The sequence below is a fragment of the Siphateles boraxobius genome, unplaced genomic scaffold, assembly GCF_051911475.1.
Source record: "Siphateles boraxobius isolate OS27281-9 unplaced genomic scaffold, OSU_SipBor_1 1, whole genome shotgun sequence".
NCBI lineage: Eukaryota > Metazoa > Chordata > Actinopteri > Cypriniformes > Leuciscidae > Siphateles > Siphateles boraxobius.
The window spans coordinates 30,061,125-30,085,158 of record NW_027508699.1 but is presented as its reverse complement, the minus strand read 5'-3'; the positions used below and the strand labels follow the sequence as shown (position 1 = coordinate 30,085,158).

At 37.3% G+C, this 24,034-nt stretch overlaps 1 protein-coding gene and 1 long non-coding RNA gene across 2 annotated transcripts; one reads left to right on the top strand and one right to left on the bottom strand.

Annotated features, from left to right (window-relative positions):
• The first annotated feature begins 185 nt into the window (after nt 1–185).
• LOC143740732 (uncharacterized) lies at nt 186–7,445 on the top strand. Its single transcript, XR_013204889.1, has 7 exons — nt 186–340; nt 1,385–1,484; nt 1,723–1,880; nt 5,702–5,839; nt 6,372–6,549; nt 6,690–6,842; nt 6,980–7,445. It is a non-coding gene; the product is annotated as an uncharacterized LOC143740732 (long non-coding RNA).
• Nucleotides 7,440–22,975, bottom strand: mmp14b (matrix metallopeptidase 14b (membrane-inserted)). Its single transcript, XM_077232696.1, has 10 exons — nt 22,370–22,975; nt 13,723–13,871; nt 13,153–13,275; nt 12,481–12,788; nt 11,851–12,012; nt 10,667–10,833; nt 10,444–10,582; nt 10,177–10,327; nt 9,979–10,094; nt 7,440–9,443 (listed from the first exon to the last, which is right to left on the bottom strand). The coding sequence occupies exons 1-10, from the start codon at nt 22,454–22,456 to the stop codon at nt 9,007–9,009; spliced, it is 1,839 nt and encodes a 612-aa protein (XP_077088811.1). The 5' UTR covers nt 22,457–22,975; the 3' UTR covers nt 7,440–9,006.
• Nucleotides 22,976–24,034: the final 1,059 nt, after the last annotated feature.

Sequence of the window (24,034 nt, the reverse complement as noted above, 5' to 3'; positions counted from 1 at the left end):
CAATACAGTTGACCCATGTCCCACTTCTTTTTTCGAGCTTATTCAACCACTTGATTTTCCGGTTTGTCAGAAAAATAAAAACAATTGCAGGTTTTATAAAAGGATTTCTATGAATTTAATTTCCTAGGCTTGGTTACATCAGAGAAAGTCAGTGATTCTTCTAGTCTCGACATAGCAATGCATTTTAGTCAAAAATGAAGTATGGAACAGGGATCACCATTTCACTGTTGCTGAAGTCCAGACTTGAACTCACAGCTGATTAGTTGGTGAACAAGAGGACACAAAGCTTTGATGGTTCCATTGTGAACAGTGTTGCTGGCCACCTTGAATCCTTCAGAATGTAAGATCTGCACTCAGCAAATGATCTTCTGGTGTTTTATGACTGTTATAGCATTTTTCTGTTAGTTTTATTTTGAATGTGAATTGCTGCAATCAGCAGTATCAGGTGTGTTGTGAGGGCATGAACTGTTTAAACCACGTAACTGACTTAGTATTACAATTTGTTAACTTTTTGCAATGCTCAAGTCGTTATATATGATTACATTGTGTGAACTAGCAATGAACTTTTTTTAATGTAGGTGGATAATTTATAAATATATTATTGTTCATTTGTTTATACATTTAATGTTAATGTACACAAATGTAAATATAAAAACTTAATAGAATATTTAGAAGTTAACGTTAACCTAAATGTATACTCTTCCAAAGTTTGTGGCCTTTCAGGTATTTTTGAAAGTCTTTATTTTTTACCAAGGCAGCATTTATTTGATAAAAAAAAATATATAAAATTACTACAATTTAAAATAACTCTTCTAAAATGTAATTCATCCCTGTGACGACAAAGCTGAAGTTTCAGATGCCATTACTCCAGTCTTAATTGTCACATGATCCTTCAGAAATCATTCTAATATGCTGATTTGGTACTCAAGAAACATTTCTTCTCTATGTTGAAAACCGTTGTGCTGCTTAGTATTTGTGAATCATGAATCAGGATTCTTTGATGAATAAAAAGTCCAAAGAACAGCTTTTATTTAAAATATAAATCATTTGTTGCAATACATCTTTACTGTCACTTTTCATCTATTTAATTAATGCATCCTTGCTGAATGGAGAAAAAAAAATTGTACTGACCCCAAACCTTTGAATTGTAGTGTAAATGCTAATACTGTTAACAAATTAAGGAGCCTAAAGGACTATCATTATTCAACACACCACAAGGAGGCAGGCTTTCCAAAAATCTAAATCTACAGGTCACATGCTCCTGCCTCTTGACTGCCCTTTTAGCCCTGAAGGTTAAAGCAGCTCCTTTACCTTAATTTTAAGCAACAAAACCTTAACCTTGCTGATGTCTGTAAAGGCTAATGTAATTGTGTTCCTTATGCAGCTCGTGGTTGGTTGTGTGACGAGGAAGTTCATTTGTTACAGTTCCAAACTCATTATCTCGGAAACCTATTGTTGTCTGGTTACGTATTGCACACGAGCAGGTAAATATAATGCCTCAAATGTTTACACCCTGTCTGTGTCTCAACTCCCACCCTTCTATTTTTATTGCATTGTTAGCTGCTTCCTCGCTCAGTTGCTAAGTTAGTCTCTCTCTCTTTCTCTCTCTCTCTCTCTCTCTCTCTCTCTCTCTCTCTCTCTCTCTCTCTCTCTCTCTCTCTCTCTCTCTCTCGCTTCCCCTTCCCTATGTTCCGTCTTTGACGTCCTTCCTGTCGAGCTCAGCAATGGTCCTCCTCTGTAATTAGCGCCCTGGTGGCTGAGTGGAGCATTTTTCCGGCCTGATGCAATGAACACACTCTGCATAGGGCAGCTGAACTGGGTCGACCCTCCCGTGCCCACACACAGCCCAGCCCCGCTTCTGTGACCTACAGTTCCTTCTCGTAAGTTTGTACTCTAGATAATTTAAGAGGAATTACTTGAGTCTTTTGCAGTTGTTACATTTCTTGATTAAGTGGCTTTAAGTAGGTAGCGTACTTTAAGGCCAGTTCGCCAGAAAATGAAAATTTGCTGTTAATTTATCCTCAGGCCATCCAAGATTTAGGTGACTCTTTTCTTCTTCTTCATTGGAACAGTAAATAATATTTTTAGCTGAAACCGTGGTCCTCTGTGATTCATATAATAGAAGTCAATTGGTTTCATCCAAAAAACATGTAGACAAAACAAAATTAAAACCTGTGGCTACTGACGAAACATTGAAGTCACTGAGATAGCCTACAGTAAGTAGGCAAGGCAAGGCAAGGCAAGGCAAGTTTATTTATATAGCACATTTCATACACAATGGTAATTCAAAGTGCTTTACATAGAAGAAATTAAAATAATCAAAAGAAATCAGAATAATTAAAACAGTTTAGAATAAAAGATATTCTAAACTGTATCTTCGAAATCCATTTCCCAGAGTTCCTTTTGTAGGGAGTTTGTGTGTGTCAGACGGAGTCTGGAATTAGGTAGCACTTGTTGCATCATTCTTTTCTGAAGTTTTGAATCTGAGTCAGGGTTTCTTTTTTTTTTTTGGCCAAAATTAGTTCTTCAGACGTGGGTTTGGTTATCTGTGCAGCTGTGTACAGTAATTCACAAACCACACGGGCAGTTGAACCATATACAGGGCACAGGGGAATAAGTCCTAAAGGAATATTCCATATTCAGTTCAAGCTGTCGACAGCATCTGTGGCATCCAGTCGAATACCACAGAATTACTTTGGCTTGTCTCTCATTTTATTTTAACAAGTAAAAGTTGCATTTACAGTAATGCATTTACAATGGAGGTTTATGGGGCATGGCATTTAACCTGGGAAAAATGCTACAATACTGTGTTTAGCACACTACTTAAACATATCTTTAACATGTAACTAATGTGATACAATTAATTACTAACTTTGTCTAATCAAAGTAATATGCAATTCTTCAATTCCTGTTATGGCTAATGCTTGTAAACCCTAAACTTTCGCGCCATGTGCAAGGATGCCAGAAAGTACATGCATAGAAAATCCACATGCATAATTAAATCTATAATATATAACCTGATGTTCATTCATCTAGAGCATTACTGCCAGTGCTAAAAGGATGATTTCAACAACTTTATAGCCACAATAATAGTTTGTACAGAAGAGATAAATATATGCTCTATAAATACTCCATATGACAACAGTTCAGACCCGTCTATCAAGCTCCAAAAAGGACAAAATCATGATTTTAAAAAAATGAAGCCTAGTCCATATGACTTAAATTCACAAATTTTATCAATGAAGTTCACAATTCTTACAAGATTAAATTTAATTGTCACCAAGTTTCCTTTTTCATTGGTTCATGTTTTGTTTAAGCTGGACAGCTCTAGTCACTATAAACTGTCACATATCGACAAGCGGTGCATGTACATTCTTCCAAATGTTTCTTTTTGACTTTTGAAGTTACTATATCCCTGTAGCTTCTTTTGAACCTGAAAAAAAAAACCTTTAAGGGAAGCAGGGAGAAGAACAACTATGCATTTTGTCCCAAATCTTGTCCAGGTTGGGTAATGTAAGGATAGCATACTCCCCCACTGCCCTGGCCCTCAGATCAGGCTACAGTACCACATCCTGTCAGTCCCGTGATCACTGCTGATGAACGAGCCGTGTAAACAGATTTTAAGCAATCTTCAGCAGACGCCCCCTTCCCACCGCACTGCCTTTTGTGTCCAGCAGTTGGAGAAACTAACCACAAGGCTCCTTTTTCAAAGGCCCCCTCTGATGTGGCATCTTAGAACTCTTTCTAACCTCCTTTCTTTCTTTCACTACCCCCAAAGCCGCTTGGTTCAAGCTGTAAAAACTTAAATTCTTCATGCAAAAATTCTGCTTATAGCACAAAAACTGGAAACCGCTGCTTTTCAGACGTTTTACAAAACCGTTTAGAAAGAATCGATGTAAACCTTCTAGTATTTGTGCATCATGTTTCTCATCCGTTTCCTTTGCTTTGAGTTAGACTTTGATGACATAGATTTATATATGAGAACCATATGTGGTTTAGTGTTGGAGGAGGGGTGACGGGATCTAATGCAAGTCGACCTGACGAGAATAGAGGGAGCACTGGGAGGAAAAAAAGGAAATATTAAATACAGACAAGGAGGGGAACATATATACCTCATGCTTCTGATGTGGCAGTCCAGTCATTAAAGTCATAAGGTGAAGAAAGAGTCCAGTTAACTGTTGCAGGCCTGAACTGAAGCAGGGGGGTTTCCTGGAGGATGTGACTGGGTCAGAGTGAGGGTAGCAGGGTTTGGTACTGTAGGTTGGGTGGGGGAGGGTAAAAGACTGATTCAGCAGCTCCTGGTGGGGAGTCTTTTCCTGCCCAGTTTGGAAGTATTTGCCTTTTAAAGAAGGAGGGAAAGAACCAACACTATGAGTTTAGAGATGTTGATTGTTTTACTTCCTATAACCTGTTTCCCCCCCCACATTCTCCTGTCTGGAACAGCGGAAAAAAACTACTCTCACCACACCCTGTCTTAAGTGTAGACGGTATGTTTCCCATAGCTCAACACGTTAATGCAGGTGCCTCTTCTTTTATGCACATTTCTAGCACACTCAGCATTACCTAACTAGATTTATTATGTACTGGCATGTAAGAAAATGCAAACTCTCAAGAAAAGAAGTAGCCTATAGTGTGTTTGATTAGTAACGGAACATATATGGTGTGTTTGCATTGATTGGAGCTGGATTATGTACTAGGTAGAAATTTTTGTTTTTGTTTATAGAAGTCTCTTATGCTCACCTCTAAGGCTGCATTTGTTTGATTAAAATAGAGTAAAAACAGTAAAATTACAAAATATTACAATTAATACTTTCTTCTATTTTAATAATTTAAAAATTAAATTTATGGTGACGATTTCAGGTTGTATTTTCAGCAGTCTTCAGTGTCACATGATCCTTCAGAAATCATTCTAATATGATGATTTGGTGCTCAAGAAACATGTCTCCGCAATGTTGGAAACAGTTGCGCTTGCTTAATATTTTTTGTTGAAACGTGATACATTTTTCAAAATTCTTTAATGAATAGAAATATCAGAAGAACAGCATTATATATGTAAAATTATAAATGTCTCTCTTTTGATCAGTTTAATCTGTCCTTTCTGAATAAAAGTATTAATTTCTTTTTAAAAAAACATCTTTTGAATTGTTCATATGGAAATGAATTTAGAGAGACGAGTTTGCCAAATTTCATTGTAGCTGCCCATTTGAACCGAATGACTTACGATTTGGTGCTTTATGGCTTGATGAAACTAAAACCATGTGCATCCCACATTAAGACTTTTATTTTTTTATGTTAATTTACATCCTGTACAGCATTGAAAGTTAGTGGCTGTGGAAAACATGTGTTTGCATTTAGGAGCTTCTCATTCACATGCCCCATATTTATTCCACATTTTTTCCCGTAACATCAGAATCTTTTACCCCCATCACTATTAACAGATCCTTTTAAGTGTGATAACCATAAAATGTTTCACATCATTTCTAAACATCACTATTGTGGTCCAGGTTTTGTTTTGTTTTCCCTGAAAAGATTTGAATTTTGTTTCCTGTTTTCTCTCCCTTCGTTAAAGAGGTAAAATAGCCAAGATGCCCCATTTGGCTATTTAACCTCTTTAATAAAAAAATAATAATAATTATTTCAGGGTTATTGTATGAAAATAAAGTTTTCCCCCCACTTCAAGGTCTGTCTGTTTTCTCATTAGGCTTGGAAAGACAGGAATTCTCTCCATAAGGAAAGAAGTGGACACAGCCTGTCAAGTAAGGGTGTTAAATAGCATGTGACCGACTTCATTCGAACTAGCAGAGCCCTGTGAAGACGTAAAATGGATCACAAAGAGCAGGCAAGTCTCCCAGAGACCTTCAAAAAAGATAGAATGTGTATAAAGAGAGACTTGAAATGTTTGTGGTGATACTAATGTTTGCAGTTAAGCCTTGTTTAAGAAAAAAAAGGGAGTCACTTAGCAGAAACGGCAGGAAACTCAACTCTACTTGCCTGGAGAAAAAGAGAGAGAGAGAGAAATGGAGGGAATTGTGGGCAGAGCAGAAAGTGCTGAGGTTGTACTTCGTACTGCAGAATCAGCTTGGAAAAAATTGAACTTGCTTAAAATGTGTGCAGAGTGAAATAGATTGAGCACTCGTGTAGCAAGATACTCTCTGGCTGAAATACATACATAATTCAGTGCCTTTAGGAACAATGCATCATAAATACTTTATACATCTTTGAGGGCCTGTCATTGGGTATCTTATTAGATTGCAATGCACATTTATTTTTTGACATGTCTGATTGAAAAAAAAAGATCAAGATCAAAGATCATTTGTATTACATCAACAGTGTGTGCAGAGATAAGCAATGTTTGCCTCTTTCTCCTGCAGTGTGCTGGTATTAAGGCAGTTTGGATTCCAGATGTTGTTGATGGAATTCTCCTTGAACGTTGGCCTCCAAATGTCCGCCTCCCGAAAGCCTTGTGACTGGACCCAGAGTGCCAAAACATTATCCATCTCCTGACACTTATTCCAAACAGCAAATACGTTCGGCTGTCTTCACTAAAATGTACTTTAACACATTGAATTGAGTGTCATCTCTCACTTACATTTATGATTTTTCCTCAATCAGTATCTGGAAGTGTAATTATTCTCAAAGACGGACGCACACGCTCGCATTACAACAGAGATATGTTTCCTTGTGAACAGTGCCAAAGGGGTTTGCAGAATTATAATCATTCCTGGTTTTGCTTAATCCTTGGACCTAGCCTGCTTTTTCCATCCCATTTATATGGCCAAGTGTTTCCGAGTGCCAGCAAAAGGGAGGAGAAAGAAGTATGGACTGAAATGACAAGAAAAAAGGTAGTTCTATGCAAAAGAAATAAGCTTATGTGGGGCAACAAACTGTATGTGTGAAAGAGCAGGATGTTTGTCTTATTCTTTGGTCATAACTTGAGGAGTAAAATGAGATGCGCTAATGCGAGATATGTTTCTTACAGGGAGTTAAAGAGCAGTTCGGAAAATATGGCTAAGGAAGGCAAGAAGTCTTGGAATCGGATGCAGGTTAAGAGGAGCAGCTGGAGATTAGGACACAGACATGCATTTCCCTTCGCTGTTGTGCAGGAGAGTGAGTGGGCTAAACAAACATGTTAAAGGCATAGTTCACCCAAAAATAAAAATTCTGTCATCATTTACTCACCCTCATGTTGATTCAGTAGAACACTAAAGAAGATGTTTTGGTGACCATTGACTTCCATTATAAGGAAGAAAAACATTGGGACATTTCTCAAAATCAAAATCTCAAAATTCTCTGTGTTCCACAGAGAAAAGAAAGTCATACAGGTTTTTTTGGATGTGTAAGTGATAACAGAATTTTTATTTTTGGGTTAGGCATTCAGCTATGACTATGACATATGTTTTAAAACAACATAGAAAGTATAGAAAAATCTGACAGCAAAGAAAACTTAAAAAATATTTTATTTTTGACAAACATAAAAAAAGGTTTGAAACAAGCACAATTTATTTTTAGATAATGATCATCATCATTTAAATATTATTATCATTATTGTTTTATTTATTTCCAATTTAAAAAAGCACCACAATTTATCAATAATTGTAAACATAACAGTGAACATGTTATTTTCAAATTTAAACATTTATTTCATTTCAAAAATACAAACCCACCCATTCACTTTCCCCCAAATTAAGGCCACTTCATAAGACATACATTATTGCCTGTCCAGCAGGACATTTTTAATGACAGTTGTTAAAAAAAACAAAAAAAACACATTCTTGACACGGAGAACAATAACAATAGTAATAATCATAATGATACTGACATCATCATTATCAATAATAGTAATTATTTAAAATACAGTACAATATAAAGCCATACTACTGAAGGACACAGACAGACAGCACAGCTTTGCAGGCATTGTTAGTGGAATAAGTATCAATTATCTTTGGAAAGGCACATGACTTTGGATTCTTAACCTGAGTTGGGAGTTACATGGGGTGGGAACAGACCCTGTGTTGGTTTAGTTATAAGAATTACCTTTCATGAGCCAATGCAGATAATGTTTCATGATATCTGGTGCACATGGAATCACTTACACAAGTACTATGGTGGTCCCAGAGATGGTAATACCATGGTACGGAATGATTAGTTTATTCATGCACTGTGGTATTTATATGGTACTACAGAGAATATCATATCATGGCACTTAAGCACGTTTTGACTGACTTTTCTAGTCTTATCCTGGAAGGATTTTTTTAAATTATTATAAAATTATTATCACATCAATTTCTGACATTTTATAATATTTAGAGTATAACTTTATAACTAGATTTACATTTTTCCTAATAATATTTCAAAAGTATTTTAAGTTTAATAATTTCAAACATTTTATATCCATCACTGTGAGGACCCATTGGTACCACATCCAAAAACCATGGCTGTACCTGGCAGTGGCACTTTTTTATTATTATGGTTGCATGGAATGCAAAATGTGATCAGCATCGGCTGCAACCTGAGATAAGTACAAAGTCTTCTGATTGGGACAAACGCTGTTTTTGACAGTGGGTAAGAATTCACAATGAGTCAGACATACAACAATAATCACACTTTAAAAGGACATTTACAAAAGGCTAAACAAACAGCGATGAGCTGGCGTCATGTTCTCCACCAGAAGGGAAAGAATAGAAAGACATTGAGAGAAGAGGGGAGAGATGAAGTGAATGTGACGGGGGGGACAAGCACCATATGCCTTTGTACAGCGTGCAGTAAGAGCTCGGCACAGGTGTGAAAGCAAAATGTTCAAGGACACTAATTACAAAATATAAAAATGCAGAATGTCATCATTTCTAAAGTAAACAACAAAGGGTCCCTTTTTGACCAAAACCATTTTTTTTTATTTTCCTCAAAGCTTTTTCTCATTTTGGTTTTGCTTTGCTAGTAAGTCCCCTTCTTCCATATTCTCAATTCTCTCCTCCCCCTCCCTTTCTTCCATTATCCCTTCTTAAACGTTTAAACCTTGTCCAGTAGGGAGCGTTGGCAGTAGAGCAAGCGTCTCGGTGTACCGTACCTGCGGAAGAAGAGAAGTGCTCCGAGCGTAAGGATGACGCAGACCAGCAACATAAGTGGCACCACGACGGCAGCTGCTCCACCCCCACTGCCGGGTACATCTTCAACCTCGATTATGATCACCTCCTCCTCAGTCTTGTCTTCTTCATGTGTGCGGTCACGTTCACGCTCACGTTCCCTTTCACGCTCCCGCTCACGTTCACGCTCACGCTCACGTTCACGATCACGGTCACTTCCTCCACCACCGCCACCTGTATTGGAGTCCTCATTAGGACAGCCCATCCAATCTTTAAGTGCAGACTTGGGGTATCCAGGTTCCACTTTTAATAACTGGTTGTTAAACTTCCAGTACTTATTAGCTTTGTAGAAGTAGGTATAACCTGTGAATTTAAAAGAGAAAAGGTCAGGACTATGATCTATATATATGCTGATTTTGTCCTTAAGAAGCGTTTCCACAAAAATATTTAGCTACACAACTGTTTTAAACCATGTTTTTTTCAGGATTCCTAAATGTATAGAAATAATAATAAAAAACTTCATTTATTTGAAATAGAAATCTTTTGTAACATTATCTGAGTGAACAGAAAACATATGATTGGCTGTGATTATATTATGCAGTGTTTTTGCTTTTTGTATGGACAGACAAATTGCTTAGAACCATTAGAAACGTGCTGTCTATGTTTTGAACATAGTAAGAGGTTACGAGGGTTTTGTCTTGAGTTAATGTAGAATTCTGTGTGCCTGTGTCTGATTGACAGTATACTATACAGAATTGACAAAGAACAACCATGTCAGAATAAAAAAGCAGATTATAAATCATATTATAAAACATTTTGTGAAGTGAAAGCTAAAACAGTTCAAACGCATAAACTGGAGGTTGATTTTTAAAAAAGCAGAAGGCGGCAAAGGACTTACTTTGATCTCGACTCATGAAGGCAGCCTTTATGTTGTCTGGGACGCCTTTCCATGTACTCAAAGGTTTGGGGTAATCTGGATCCACTGACCGCGTGTCTTCATTGTAACGATAATATCTGATTGAAGATAAGAAATGGTTTCAGATCTAAGCTCCCTTTGTGCTCATGTCTTATATTATGGGATATCAAAGCTACTAACTTGTTTCCTCTGAAGAAGTAGGTGTTGCCAGTAGGCGTGTAGAGGAGGGCTGCGTCCAGTTTGTCCTTGGGAAGACCATTACCCATTTCTCTCAGAGTCTTCGGGTAACCTGACTCCAAGTTCGACTCAGTGAACACCCAATGCTTGTCCCCTGCAAGCCAGAGATGACAAAATACATTACTTCTGGAGCAATAAGCAGGCCTGTCAAAGCCTAAGCACAAATCCCCCTTTTTTCCCTTTAAAATCATGATAGAAGACTACTAGTACCTTTAAAAAAGACAAATTTTCCATCCTCTCTTTCATAAGCAGCACTGATAATTGCAGGCAAACCTCTCCAGAAATGTCCAATTGGCATGGGGTAATTTTCCATTACCCGATTATTACGTACGCGCCAGAACCACTTATCCTAAAACACAGGTACAGGAATTGTGATGAACACACATACTGCATGACCTCCAACCCAATATGTACACAAATATTCTGTTAGTACCTTAAACACAAACATTTCTCCTCTGAAAATGCCAATGGTGTCAAAATGGCCCTCGCAGATGTCAGGACCAAAGCTAGGTCCCCCGGGCCTGTATGGTGTGGGATATGGAGTGTGGTGGGGGGTCTGAGGGGTGACAGGTGGTCGTGGGCGTCCTCCCGTGTTTGGCCCTGCAGAGTAAAATTTCAGTTTAGTGAATTAGGTCATAAATTAAACCTAAATATTTAGTAAAATGCTGCTGTTCATCACTATATTTTACACTGTTATTTAGATTTCATTTTTTGTATTGTATAATGTTCAAATCAATGCTTAATTAGTTTGTTTGCAGTTACATTTATTCATGTAGTTTTTATCCCATTTTATGCTTTATGCTTTGGATAGCAAATCAGAATAATTTGCTAATGCTATATATATTTATATACTATTACAGTTTTTATTTATTATGAATTAGCTTTATTTTTATATTTGCAATTTTCATTTGTATAATGTTTTGTAATTTTAGCCGAGTTTGTTTTTGTTGCTGTTTTTGGAGCCTGGGGTGTCTGCAGACACCACATTTTTTTTACAGTGTGTTCAGGGGACATGCAGCTAGCGGATAGTGAGGAGATGTTTGCTGCATGTGACAAAAAATGTTTTGGCCTAAAAAACGCGCAACATCGCTTAGAGGACCTTTAATACACGACAATGGCAATTTGGAGGACTAAAAAAAACTTTTGAAAACGGTTTCATGTACGGTGAAAACGGTGTACGTTTTTACCATTTACATGTATATATACGTTTCTCTGTGTAAATTACAAAAATGTGAATTTGTGAAAACAGTGACTTCATGTGCATGCGTATTACGTGTTCAGTCTCCAGACTTGTAACGTATCTTTACAAAGGTTTTAATCGTTTTCGCGCATCTGTGTGAATTTGGGATCAGTTTGACAACGTTGTCGTCTTTACGCGAACAACGCAAAGGAAAAACGTTTCCATTTTAAATTACATTGTTGTCATGTAAACATACCCTGAAACTCATTTCAGTTAATTGCCGAAGCAACACTTCTAATTTTTGTTTAGCCTGTTTTTCAACGAATATTCACTTTATTTAACAGTTTAATTTGTTTTAGTTAGTGATAACAACCGTGACTTGACATAACTATGGTGTGGTTTAACAATTAAAGTTGTGATGATATTGACTGTTTTACCATAAAGCTGCTGAATCCCTTTACGGTCGTCTTCAGGAAGCTCAAAGTTCTCCGTGTCCATCCACTGGTAGAAGGGAGCCATGATGGCGGATGGGTCATTTGAATGTTCCATTCCCAGGGCGTGACCCAGTTCATGAACAGCCACCAGGAACACATCATTACCTGAATGAAAGTAAGAGATAACCATGTCAGCACAGGATAGATTTGGCTAACCTTAAGTAGTAGCATTCTGTATAATTGTGTAGTGCACATAAAAAACAACAATTTTAAGCCACAAAGAATAGATAGCACAGAATTACTGCAGGGAGTTATTATTCTTTTTTTGCTAAGCTTGTTTTTAGGCATTCAGTCCACAGCAGGGAAACGTCAAAGAATGAATAAAGCTTTCAGATAGTGACGTTCCAAACATTCTCATGAAAAGGTAAAGCTGATTCAACTCAATTCAATAAAAGTGCGCACAAACACAACACTTGATTGGACTTGCCTTACACTTTCCTTGCCTTAACCCTAACCCAAGTAGGTTGAACTAATTTATGCATGTCTAAACAAGAACCACCATCCATACTGACAAACAAGTGAAGAACCCTGGGAGGTATAGAGTATTCCCTAACTTCTGGTGGTGCTGCTTACCCAACAGGTCACGATTGCCAATTGTCCAAGGTTCTGCTGCATCGAAGTGTGTGTCCCCTCCTATGCCATTGCCTGGGAAGTAAGCATGAGCCAAGAAGCCTCCTTCACCATCAAACGGACTGGCGTCTCCATGAAAGCCATCAGCGAAGAAGAGCATGATGTCAGCAAAGTCTACTACCTTTTCTCTAATGTCACTGTAAGGGATCTCTCGGAATCGCAAAGGGGTAATGCTTTCCCACACTTTAAAGGCTTTTCTGATGGCCTCAAATGTCTCATATTCACCAACTTTTGGTGTGTAGTTCTGTATGCTGAGAAAGAGATAAGAAAGAAGGATTGGAGAGGCAATCATAGAAAAGTAGGTCATAGGAAAAAGAGGAATATAGAAAGGAGAGGGAAAGAGAAAGTGATTTACATTACAGACAAGTCACACAGGAATTTTGGCCCTGGCTGCAGTGGATCCGAATCCTATAGTACGGCCAAAAATGACTTTTCCATAAGTGTGGTGTGTATTTACTAAAGCATAGCCACAGCCATATCTAAACGTTTATGACAGCAACCCTCAATTAATTGGTAATGGTTTGGATGAGAGTTTTGCGCCTAAAATGACTTAAATGCAATTTAAAATGCAGTTCTTTATTGATCCAGCAGAATAGAGTTAAGGTTGTCTCTTACCAGAATGTGAGCTCATTTTTTTCCCATTTCAGTCCCTGGATTGCGTAGCGCTTCTTTCTCAGGTTGCTTTTCAGTTCGGCTCCAAACTTGTCTGGGACGCCACAGCGGGGCCTCTTCATTGCCCTGGCGATCACAGTCCAATACATTAAATCATCCACCGCACAACAGATTTAATTTCAGTGATTTTGGACAGGATGGCCGTTAATTTCTGTCCTCATATATTCTACATCTTCTGTGCCTCATTGCACACCAGTGGAGGATTGCTGACACAATGCTCTAGTTTTCCATTCTCTCCTTCCATGACTAACAAGCACATAACTGATGGGCCAAAATAATTCCACAGAGATATCTATAAGCTCTTGAATCTCCTGATCTAGCCACAGGTGTTCAGAAAATGCAACACGGATCCAATGAAAGAAATAATGTATCATCTAGACCCATTTTTTTATCAGGAACACACACACATATATATATAGAAATTTTTAAGAAATGCAATCCTGGACATGGCAGCACTAATTACACTACAATATACTCTTGCTGTGTCCTCAACTATGTGGGCAGCTGACTTACTCCAGAGTAGTGGAATCCATGCTGCCAGTGATTTTCAGGCCATAGAATCTCTGCATGGCAGCAATGGCAGAGGAGACGGAGTGAGGAGAGCGGGCCGTATGTGTGCGGAGATCACCAGGTGGCAAATAACCATATTGCTGTAGCCATACCTAGAATGGGAGACAAAAATATTCATTACTGAACAATATTTCACAACTATATGAATAGATTGTGTTGTATGAGGACATGCTGTCATGCAGATCTGTTGTATGACTGTATCATTAAACTCAGTTGCTAAAGTGTCCTGTTTCACCTGGTTATTTTTTTTTAGGTATCTGTATAAATTATTTTCTTGATCCTTATTTTTTTGTTTTCCAGTAAATAAAAAAAAATAGATTTGAGGAAATTTTTATTTTTTTTAATGAACCATTCAAAATTTAGTTTTGGGGGTCAGTAAGTTGATCAAAAGTGATGGTAAAGACTCTTAAGTTGTTACAAAAAATTGCTATTACCAATCAATTCTGTTCTTTTGAAGTCCCTGTTTCCACCTGGTATTTAGATGTGTTTTGATAGATCAGATCACAAGTTGATGAGGCAGACACACTCGTTTACACCTGGTATATTAATCCATCTTTTGTCCGCTTTCAACCACTTCTGTCCTGATTTCTTCGAGGGGAGGGTCTATGGGTGGGTAAAAAGTATGTTGTTTTTTTTTAGATCTTGATGTATGTATGTATACTATGTAGGTCGTTACATATGAACACGCCCGGAGGCGACAGAAAAAAAACAGAAAGCATCAGCTTTAGTTTCTGCTCTGATAGCCACAAGACCACAGCGAACGCGGTGAGTGCGTGTTAAAAATCAGGAACGGTTAGAAAATGTTGTCCTTGGTACGTTTTTCGACTACCTCTGGAAGTGGTCGAAAAGTGGACAAGCTCAAAACGTTTTATACCCCGTTTACACCTGTATTTAATGTCGTCCATTTGTGATCCTATCGACCAAAATGCATCTTAATACCAAGTGGAAACAGGGCCTAAGAATCCTAAAAAAGTGTATAAAAAACAGAAAGCAGCACAACTGTTTTTAATATTGAAAATGATGAATGTTTCTTGTGCACCAAATCAGAAGGATCACGTGACACTAAAGACTTTACTAATGATTTCAAAATTCAGCTTTGCCATTATACATATAAAATATAGAAATAGAAAACCATTCTTTGAAATACAAGTTGTAATAAAAAAAGTACAACGTCTTGGTGTGCATGAAGACTTAATTCAAAAACCATTAAAAAAAGTCTTACCGACCCAAAACCTTTGAACAGTATTATCTTTTTTATTTTTAGTGATTTTATTTCTCTCGCCCCATTCCAACAAAACTTTGCTAGATTCGTTATAAAACAAGAAAAAAGCTATTTGTAATAGCTTAAGCTAAATTCAAGATATATTCTGATTCTTATTATTTTATGCAATTTTGATTCTCAATTAAATGCTAACTTGTTTTAAGGACGTTTAACTTTTTTTACTGGACAACCAGACAAAATACTGATTAAGAAAGTAATTTTTTGCATAGAGAAGATATAGTATACCGCATATAGTTTAGCAGTTGTTATTACTATGCATTGAATAAATAGCTTTGGTGAGTGTGAACTGGTAATTGAGTTGACAGAACAAGAACTTGGAGATGTTAGGAGATGGTCACAAACCCAAGGGATTGGGCAAGGTTCCTTACCACAATTCATGAAAAGAAAGCACAGTAATGCACAGTGTTCAAAATTCACTTAAAAAATACTTCTAAACAAATCTATATATCAAGTGTGTGTCTAGACTGATTTATGATCTTGCTTTCCTTTGAGACAAAAGAAGCTGCATTATCTTTGTCTTGAAACTGAGTCAGTGATAGCACAAACGCATTTCTGTTTGTAGCAATATAGGATGATGGATGAGATAATGAAAGGTGAAATGTTATCTGCCTGTGACTCCCTCAGAGAGACAAGATACTGTCTCCAGTTAAACCAAACTGTCAGTCAGTAATTTCCCTGGGAATTTCTGGTTAATACCATTGAAACCTCAGAGACAGAGCCCTTATCCCGTAATCCCCCTTTCCCTACCTCCTCCACCACTCACTCTCCCTCTCTCTCTCTCTCACACACACACTACAGCAGGAATGAAGGGCAACAATGTAGACACACCCCGGGCCTCACTACACCCTCGTTCAGCTGTAGCTCATATAGAGAAAAACATGTGGATCACATGATTTGGCTGTCGTAGCTTGTGTGGTCTTTGTGAGTAAAGTGTCAACAGAAAGAGGTTCCTCAGCATGATCAGCATGTTTTATGTCTATTATGGTGCTCTCTGGCTGAATGTGTTTTTGAGTGTGTGTTTTGGCAGCAGATGTGATTACGTCCACAGTCAGATGCTTCAGAGAATGTATTCCAAGTTGATGTAATCCTGGAAAATTTGTTTTTTGTAAGAACTTCCTGTTTTCTTGTACTCTTTATTCCTTTATTTTCCTCTATTTTTATTCATCTATTTACTCCGTTCCTGCATTCTTTTTTTGTCTCAGTACCTTTTCTCGTTTGGGGTTTTCTAACTTCCAGTGAATAGTGCAGTTTATCTGGCTGTCTGTGACTCGCTCTTAGTCCTTCACAGCACAAACAAAGCTTCAGTGTGTTATATCCATATGAGGGAAGGAAGGCTGTTTTTGGGATATGGATTGGCGGGGGATGGCTGAGATTGTGATAGATGAAAGTAACGTGTAGTGAACTGAAATGGGACAAACACCATGTGTGATGTATTTGCTGTTGCGCAACATTTCTTTCATCTCCCTAAAAAACAAGTTCGAAATTGGAGCTCAAACCCATCTCGGCAGAGTCTACCTCTGTTTTCAAGTACTTGCTGTCTCCTTCATAGAGGAAGTCATTTCCACAAAAAAACGCCTTCACATTTTCACAGGAAAGTTAACTCATTCTTCCCCTTAAGTTATAAATACAATTTGAACATAATATTCACATGAATTACTGGCTATGCCATCCTTGACTTCTGTGGTATGCTAAAGTGGCGGTACCAGCTTCACAAGATGACCAGTCTATGATTACGTCATTATACTAAGAATCATGACCACTACTGGGGAAAACTATTTGCAAAGATCTGTGTCGGGTTTGTACCTGTGAGTATCCAAAATAGCAAATGTTTTATCATTTGAAATAGCTGACATCCCTTGTTTTTCATGTAAACTTGGACTTCTATTCCGTGGTTCTATGAGGTGATCTTGTCATAGCCATCCAGAGTTTTTTCAATGGGTAATTTTATATTTTATTATAACGAGAAAAAAAATACCACCCCGCACACACCAGGGTGGTTTCAGAATGGTGTAATAAATCACTTCCAATGCAATGGAAAAAAAGGAACAGTCCTGCTTGTAGTCATAGCTTGCAAATTGTATTAAATAACTTCAGTCAACATTCATTTTTGCCTGATATGCCAGAAAATACCTGAAACTTTTTTCAAAACGTTTTACGGGGTACGACAGCATGCAATACCTTTTATAAAAGGAGCAATAGGCACCATTTTGTGTTTGCACGCAGATGCATAATAAAATCAGAGAGACTTGAGAAAGACATGCAATTTTAAGGGAAAATGAGTCACAACTTCCATTTATTCTGGGCCAATGGAATAACACAGAATCTGGGTGAGCATGTGGTGAATCCAAATCCAATGAAGCCAAATCATAAAAATGTAGTTCAGCTGCTCAGGTTACGCCATAGAACCTCAACAGCTGGCTAAATGTATCAACACCGTAACATCAACAGAAATATCCCTAAAAATAAATGGCTAATATCATTGGAGTTTACGCTACCACGAGTTTACTTATCACGAAAAAATATGCAAACTATGCAAATTCATCCAAAAAATCTGAAGATATACCAGTTATAATTATATAATAACAGCCAATGTATTTTCTATATCAAATAGTCAAATTTTTACACCTGGGCCACTCGGCTGTTTGATGACAAGAAAAAATAATATTTTAAAATGGAAAGTGCATAAAAGTAACATTAGGGGATCTTGGATGTATAGGAGAGGCAGTTGGGAATTATCTTTCCAAGACTCTTTCTTACTAGTCTGTGGGTTGTTTGGCCTAAAGCGACAGGAACTGGACAATTTGTAGTCCAATTCAGCCTTTCATTTCTCTCTTATTCTATCATTTCTGAAATGACATCACTTCTCAGCCCACAATAACTTCTATTCTTTATGCAGACTTGCATCATTTGCACCCTACCACATTTCCTGCCTGAAAAGATCAATCCCATTTTATTCCCATCTCTTTGTGTCTCTTTTCTGTTACATGCCACCCCCTTCCACATCCCACTTCCTTCCTTACACTTTGACACTACATCTCTAACTGTTTGCATCATCTCACATCTGTTCTAAAGCCGTGTGGTCAAGGCCGTACGGAAAATCCCCTGGCCATTTCCTCTGGTTTTGTCCTATAAAGGATGTCACAAGCCATATGTTGCCAAATACACATCCCAATAAAGTACTATGATGCAAAACTCCATGGAAGTTCTTCATAAATGCAGTAGCACTCATCAGGTGACTTATCCATGACCTGTCCATTGCTGTCAATGACGAGAAGTGCATCACAAAAATAACTTGTCATGCGGTTAGTATGGGAGTATATAACCATAATTTGACTTTCACAACAAAGGGGGGTGGATATAGACAGACATTAATATTGTTTAAAACCACAGATGTGCATGAGTCTATAGCATAAGGATATCCTTAAAGGACAATTCGGGACAAAAATGAACCTAAGGGTAAATAACACATGGGTACCGAGTCAACCGTTCTTTGGGATGCGTTTTCATGATAATCGAATGTACCCAGTTTTAACCAGTACCTTAGTTGTAGTTTTACCACAGATTAGCTTATAACGCTATAGGGTATAGAATAAGTAAAAATAAAAATTGCTAGTTAATACCACTAACAAGGCTCAAAATAGCCCCACACTAACACGGAAGCATAATGAGGGTCTCTACCTGCAAACCGAAGAAGCATTGAGAACTTTGTAAGTTTACAGACTAGGGATGCACCGAAATGAAAATTCTTGGCCGAAGCCGAATAATAATGAAACGCTTGGCCGAAGGCCGAATACCGAATGCGGTGTTTCACATTTTTTCCATTTATTTCGCCAATTTTTTCACCATTGCATTTAATTAAATAGTAAAAATATGCTTTTTACTATTTTGTCCTGCTTTTCAGAAAAAAAAAATCAAATTGCAAAAATATAATTTATTTTGCACATATTTTCCAACAGATATTATTTAAATAAAGCACAATATAAATTAAAATAAATAAATTACTAAAATAAAAAATATATTTTTTATTTGGCCATCTTTGAAGCCCCCCATCTTGAATAGCCTATGTTAGGCCTATAACTGACTGCTGAAAGAATGTAACTAAAAAAGTGCATTGAAAAGTGCAAAAAAATATGGATGAACCCACAAAAAAAGGAATAACTGTCCTAAACATAAGCCTACTTTTGTGGTTTACATACACTTTATCGTGGGCATTGACAGGTTTGCATGGATTTGCCTCAAATCATTTGGGTTTCAATATAGCGCTTGCTCTCCGTGGCGATTAGCAGATAAGGAGTTGAGAACGACTGACATCTCTCTCTTTTCATACAGATTACATAAACAGAGAATATTTGTTTTCGTTTTGAATTAGATCATTTAAAAGTAGACAATTAAATGATTATAAAGATATATTGCCTTTGGCTGTGTGCCAAAAATTGGCTGAGTTTTGTTTAAGTTTAGAGACGTGCTCCAGGAAAAAAGTTAACGGAGACGGAGAGGCAGAAAGCACACCCTGTTTATTTTCTTTATTTTACAAAAGCACAGTTTTGTTTCGATTGTAGTGGACACAAGTAGACATTTAACAGTCTATTTTTTCATATTAAGTCTGTATGACCATAAATGACAGAGTATTAAGTCTATTTATTAAGTCTAAAATCCAGCAAAACGCGCCGGCGCATTTGTCAACTACAGAGGGTTAAAAGACGCTTTAGTGCTGCAAGTAAGGGTACAACGTCCATAGATATCCATAATAAAGGCTAGATGTCTCGTCCGCGCTGCTGGCCAATGGAGGTCGACATCCGCACCTGGCGGCCATCTTGTCACAGGCAGCTCGCTCACTCGTAACATTGTGTTTTAGTGGTGCATGCACTTTTTAAATAACCATAACTTGCTAAATGTTCTACCGATTTTCAAACGGTTTGGTTTGTTATAAACATCAGAGATGTAGTTATCACACTGTATACTTATGAATAATAAGTGTATAAAATAAATAATCATCCAGAATTATAGCCACGTTAATAACGTTTGTAAGAAACCAAACCGTTTGTAAATCCGTCAAGATTTCAACGAGATAAGAGTATTTGTGTTCGTGCTGATCACTCATCTTACATCAGGTACCACAGAGCCCGTCAGAAAGCTTGCCTGTTACAAGATGGCCGACAGTGATGACGATTGAGGCTCTGCCGTAAGACATCTAGCCTTTATTATGGATGTCCATGACAACATCTGCCACGGATGCATCAGATGAGCTTCTCTTTTGTTATCTACTCAAAGGGGGCATGTTTGCTGCATTTATAAAGCGCGCGCCTCTCACTCTACGCTGGTTACTATTCGATTGCGTCATCAAAAACGTCATTGTTCGGTCAAATTTAATCTGTCTTTTTACTTATTCGGCCGAACACTGAAAGGGCTTTTTTTTGCTATTTTCGGCCGAATAATTTCGGTTGCCGAACATTCGGTGCATCCTAGAAGATACTTTATAAAGACAGTACACTTCGCATATATAGGCAGGAGCCTGTGGAAAACAGTCTCGACCAGTCGAACCACGAACGCCCTGCTACGTGCTGGGAGGTAAAACTTAAACTAAGGCTAAAACTGGGTACATTCGATTATCATGAAAACGTATCCTAGAGAACGGTCGACTCGGTACCCATGTGTTATTTAACCCTAGGTTCATTTTTGGCCGGAATTGTCCTTTAAGGAATTAGGAAAAACTTCCAACAGGATTGTGATGACTTCCTGTAAGCCAAAGTGGACAAAGAGAGGAAGAAAAGTCCATATGAAGTTTTCTGCCCTGTCTAAACCCCTCCTCTCATTTTTGACCATAACCAAGGACAGATGTCATCCATAGCAGAAAAAACCTTTCCCCCCAAACTCATCCTCAGCATATCCACCCTCTGACCACAACATTACAGTCAGGACTTTTCTTCCTGTTTTCTTGTGGTAATTGGTCGTTCTTTTTTGCGTCCTCAGCATCTTTCAATCTCAGTGGTCTCTCACTTGACCTTAATTCAGAATCCTCCACTCCAAAGTGTTTAGATCAGACATACTTAAATCTAAACATCTGTGACTGAATAATGCTACTGACTGTAAGCTAATAAAATCTTTCCCATATAAAGATTTAATTTCAGAACCTCACAATGTTAATGTTAACACAACATAATAACTTTAAAAGGAAATGACTGTGTTATAAAGGGGTCCTTTTTCATTTGATATAAATCTAATGAAAACCTGTCGCATTATATTTTATGAAGCCTCTTTTAGGACTATTGAGTTGTTTTGCATCATGACATTATTTGCATAACACTTCAGCATGTTCCCTCTCAAATGTCTTAATGTTTATTTTGAAAGGATGGTTTTCAAAATTACTGTAATGAAATATTTGTATTATTAATAATTTAATCAGCAGCATACATTAAAGAAGAGGGGTGAAATAAGACCTAGGCATAATGTATACATATACACGCGCACACGAATATATACAAATCTTTAATGAGAATGAGATTTTTTGTGCTTCTGAAAAGAAAACTGGAGATAAAAATGTTTAATGCACAATGCAAAAATGTTTCATTTTCTTTATACCTCTCTTTATATTTCCTGATTTTGTGGTGAAATATGACCCCCATAATTATGTTCTTGACAGGTATTGTCTGATTCACATGATTAAGAGTTTAAATAAAGGGCCCTTAAAGGAATAGTTCACCTTTTTTTTTTTTAAAGAAGAAGATATTTTGAAGAATGTCGGTAACCAAACAGTTGATGGACCCCATTGACTTCCATAGTATTTTTCTCCTACTATTAAAGTCAATGGGGTCCATCAACTGTCTGATTACCGACATTCTTTAAAATATCTTCTTTTTAGAAAAAAGAAATTCATACATGTTTGAAACAACTTGAGGGTGAATAAATGATGACAGAAATTTCATTTTTAAGTGAACTATTCCTTTAATTCTCAGTCTCCCAAAGTCTGTATAGCATGAGTCTCATATCATACAATCTTAAGCATCAACCTTCTTCAATGGAGGTCACACATGTGCATGCATGTGTTAAAGTAGTGTTGTACAGTAATTGCCAATTAAAGTTTTATCCACTTTAGAGGTATGTTTGCTTAAAAAGTGTTGCCTTTGGAAACTTATTGGACTATTTTATGTAACATTATATGGATTTAAGCAATAGTATGCTGCTGTGTAGCTTAGATGCATTGGTGATCTCCAGACACAAGGTAAAACACTTGCCACCGCAGAATAGATCTGGGTGTGTTATCAGTGATAAATATGTATTTAAGTCTCGACAATAATGCAGGATACTCACCTCAGGTTTCGTGTCTTGTTTTGAGGACGATCTGTGGGCGCACACAAATATTAGGAGCAACAGCTCCGTTAACCCGCTCCAAATCATTCTTCAGTTGATGAGTCCTTTGTTGAAAAAAGTGTATTACTATTAATAAAGTGTGGCTGCTCTTTGTAACTGACAAAACATAACCACGCTTTAGAAAGAAAAAAAGCGGCTAACGTTACCACTTTTGTGGTACGAAATCGACGTGAACGTTAATTTCTCAAGGAGAATGGAGAATACTGAAGGTTATCAAAATGTAAACAATTACTGCTATAGATTACCGTTACTATTGCATCGCATTGACTGGAACTCTAAGTGCTAAAATCATATTGTTTTATGCACTACGCGATGAAATATTGCATAGAGATAACGCAGTGTAAATATAAACAGTGATTCTTGGTAAATATCTCTTGTCTTATTTCTCTTTCATTGCGTTGTTGGATCAAATCTTCTGTTTCATATGCACAGCAGCCCCTTTCTCGGGGCTGTAGACGTGTTCGCTCGATAGGTGTTGCCAAAAACTGATCCTGAAAAGCCAAAGCCCTGCCTCCTCAACATTAGCCCATCCCGCTCCCTTCCACTGCTCGAACTTTATGGCCTTGCTGACTTCAACCGCTTTGGTTGGCTCGACCTTCCGGACAAAGAAAATACCTCATCTGCCACAGCCTTTTTATCCCTAACTAGCCTATTAGCTTTTGCAATTTTAATTCTTGGTTTTGCTTGACAATCGTTTGGTGTTTTGTGGTACTTGAATGACTAGTCAAAACATTTTGAAAGCAAACATCATGACAAAATTATTAATTTCACATGATTGAATGGAAAAATATGTGCAAAATGCCAGGGCATTGCTTTAATCTAATTGATCTTTTTATGCTATTGTTTGTGTTGACAGATAAGTATGAGTGTGTATGGAAGTCATTGGAAAATCCCAACAATTATAGAAAAACAAATAGGTCAATGTTTATTTCTTTTGACTCAGGTTTACAGGAAAGGGAATATTATAATTAATAGGCTATATATTTACGTTTTTTTATTTTAATTAGGTTAGCAATGGTGTGTCTTATCCAGGCTCTTTAACTTGTGACAAATTCCCACTGTCCATTTATGATTTGATTTAACAGCCTTTCCGTAGCCATAGATGCACAGTATCCCTTTTTTTGTTTACCGATTTTATGTCTTCAGTCTTAAGCTACGTTTAACACTGCCACCCACTGGTGGGATTCTGACATTACATGTTGCGTATATATTGATGAAGAGAAAAATATATGCTGTATCAAGTGTCTAATCAGGAGCCTATCTTTTACATTTAGAAGAGCTTCAATTCTTAATGCTGGGCCGCCCTGAATGATTTGTGTAATAGAGGTGAAAATTTACTTTTATAAAAAGGTTAAAATGTCAAGGTATGTTGACTTCAGAAGACATGATGTGCGTTTTGAACTCATCCTGGTGTTTCTGAAACTTTTAAGTTCTTTTTATGAATATGTATGGACCACTTTCAGTTTATCATTATCTTCTATCTTGTGTTCCACACATCCATACATGTTGAAACCACCCTTGACCTTCTCTTGTAGTAAATCCATTCAGTAGGTAACAAAGTAAAAGATTATTTGTTAAGCCATAAGTTTTTCCATTCCTCAAGTC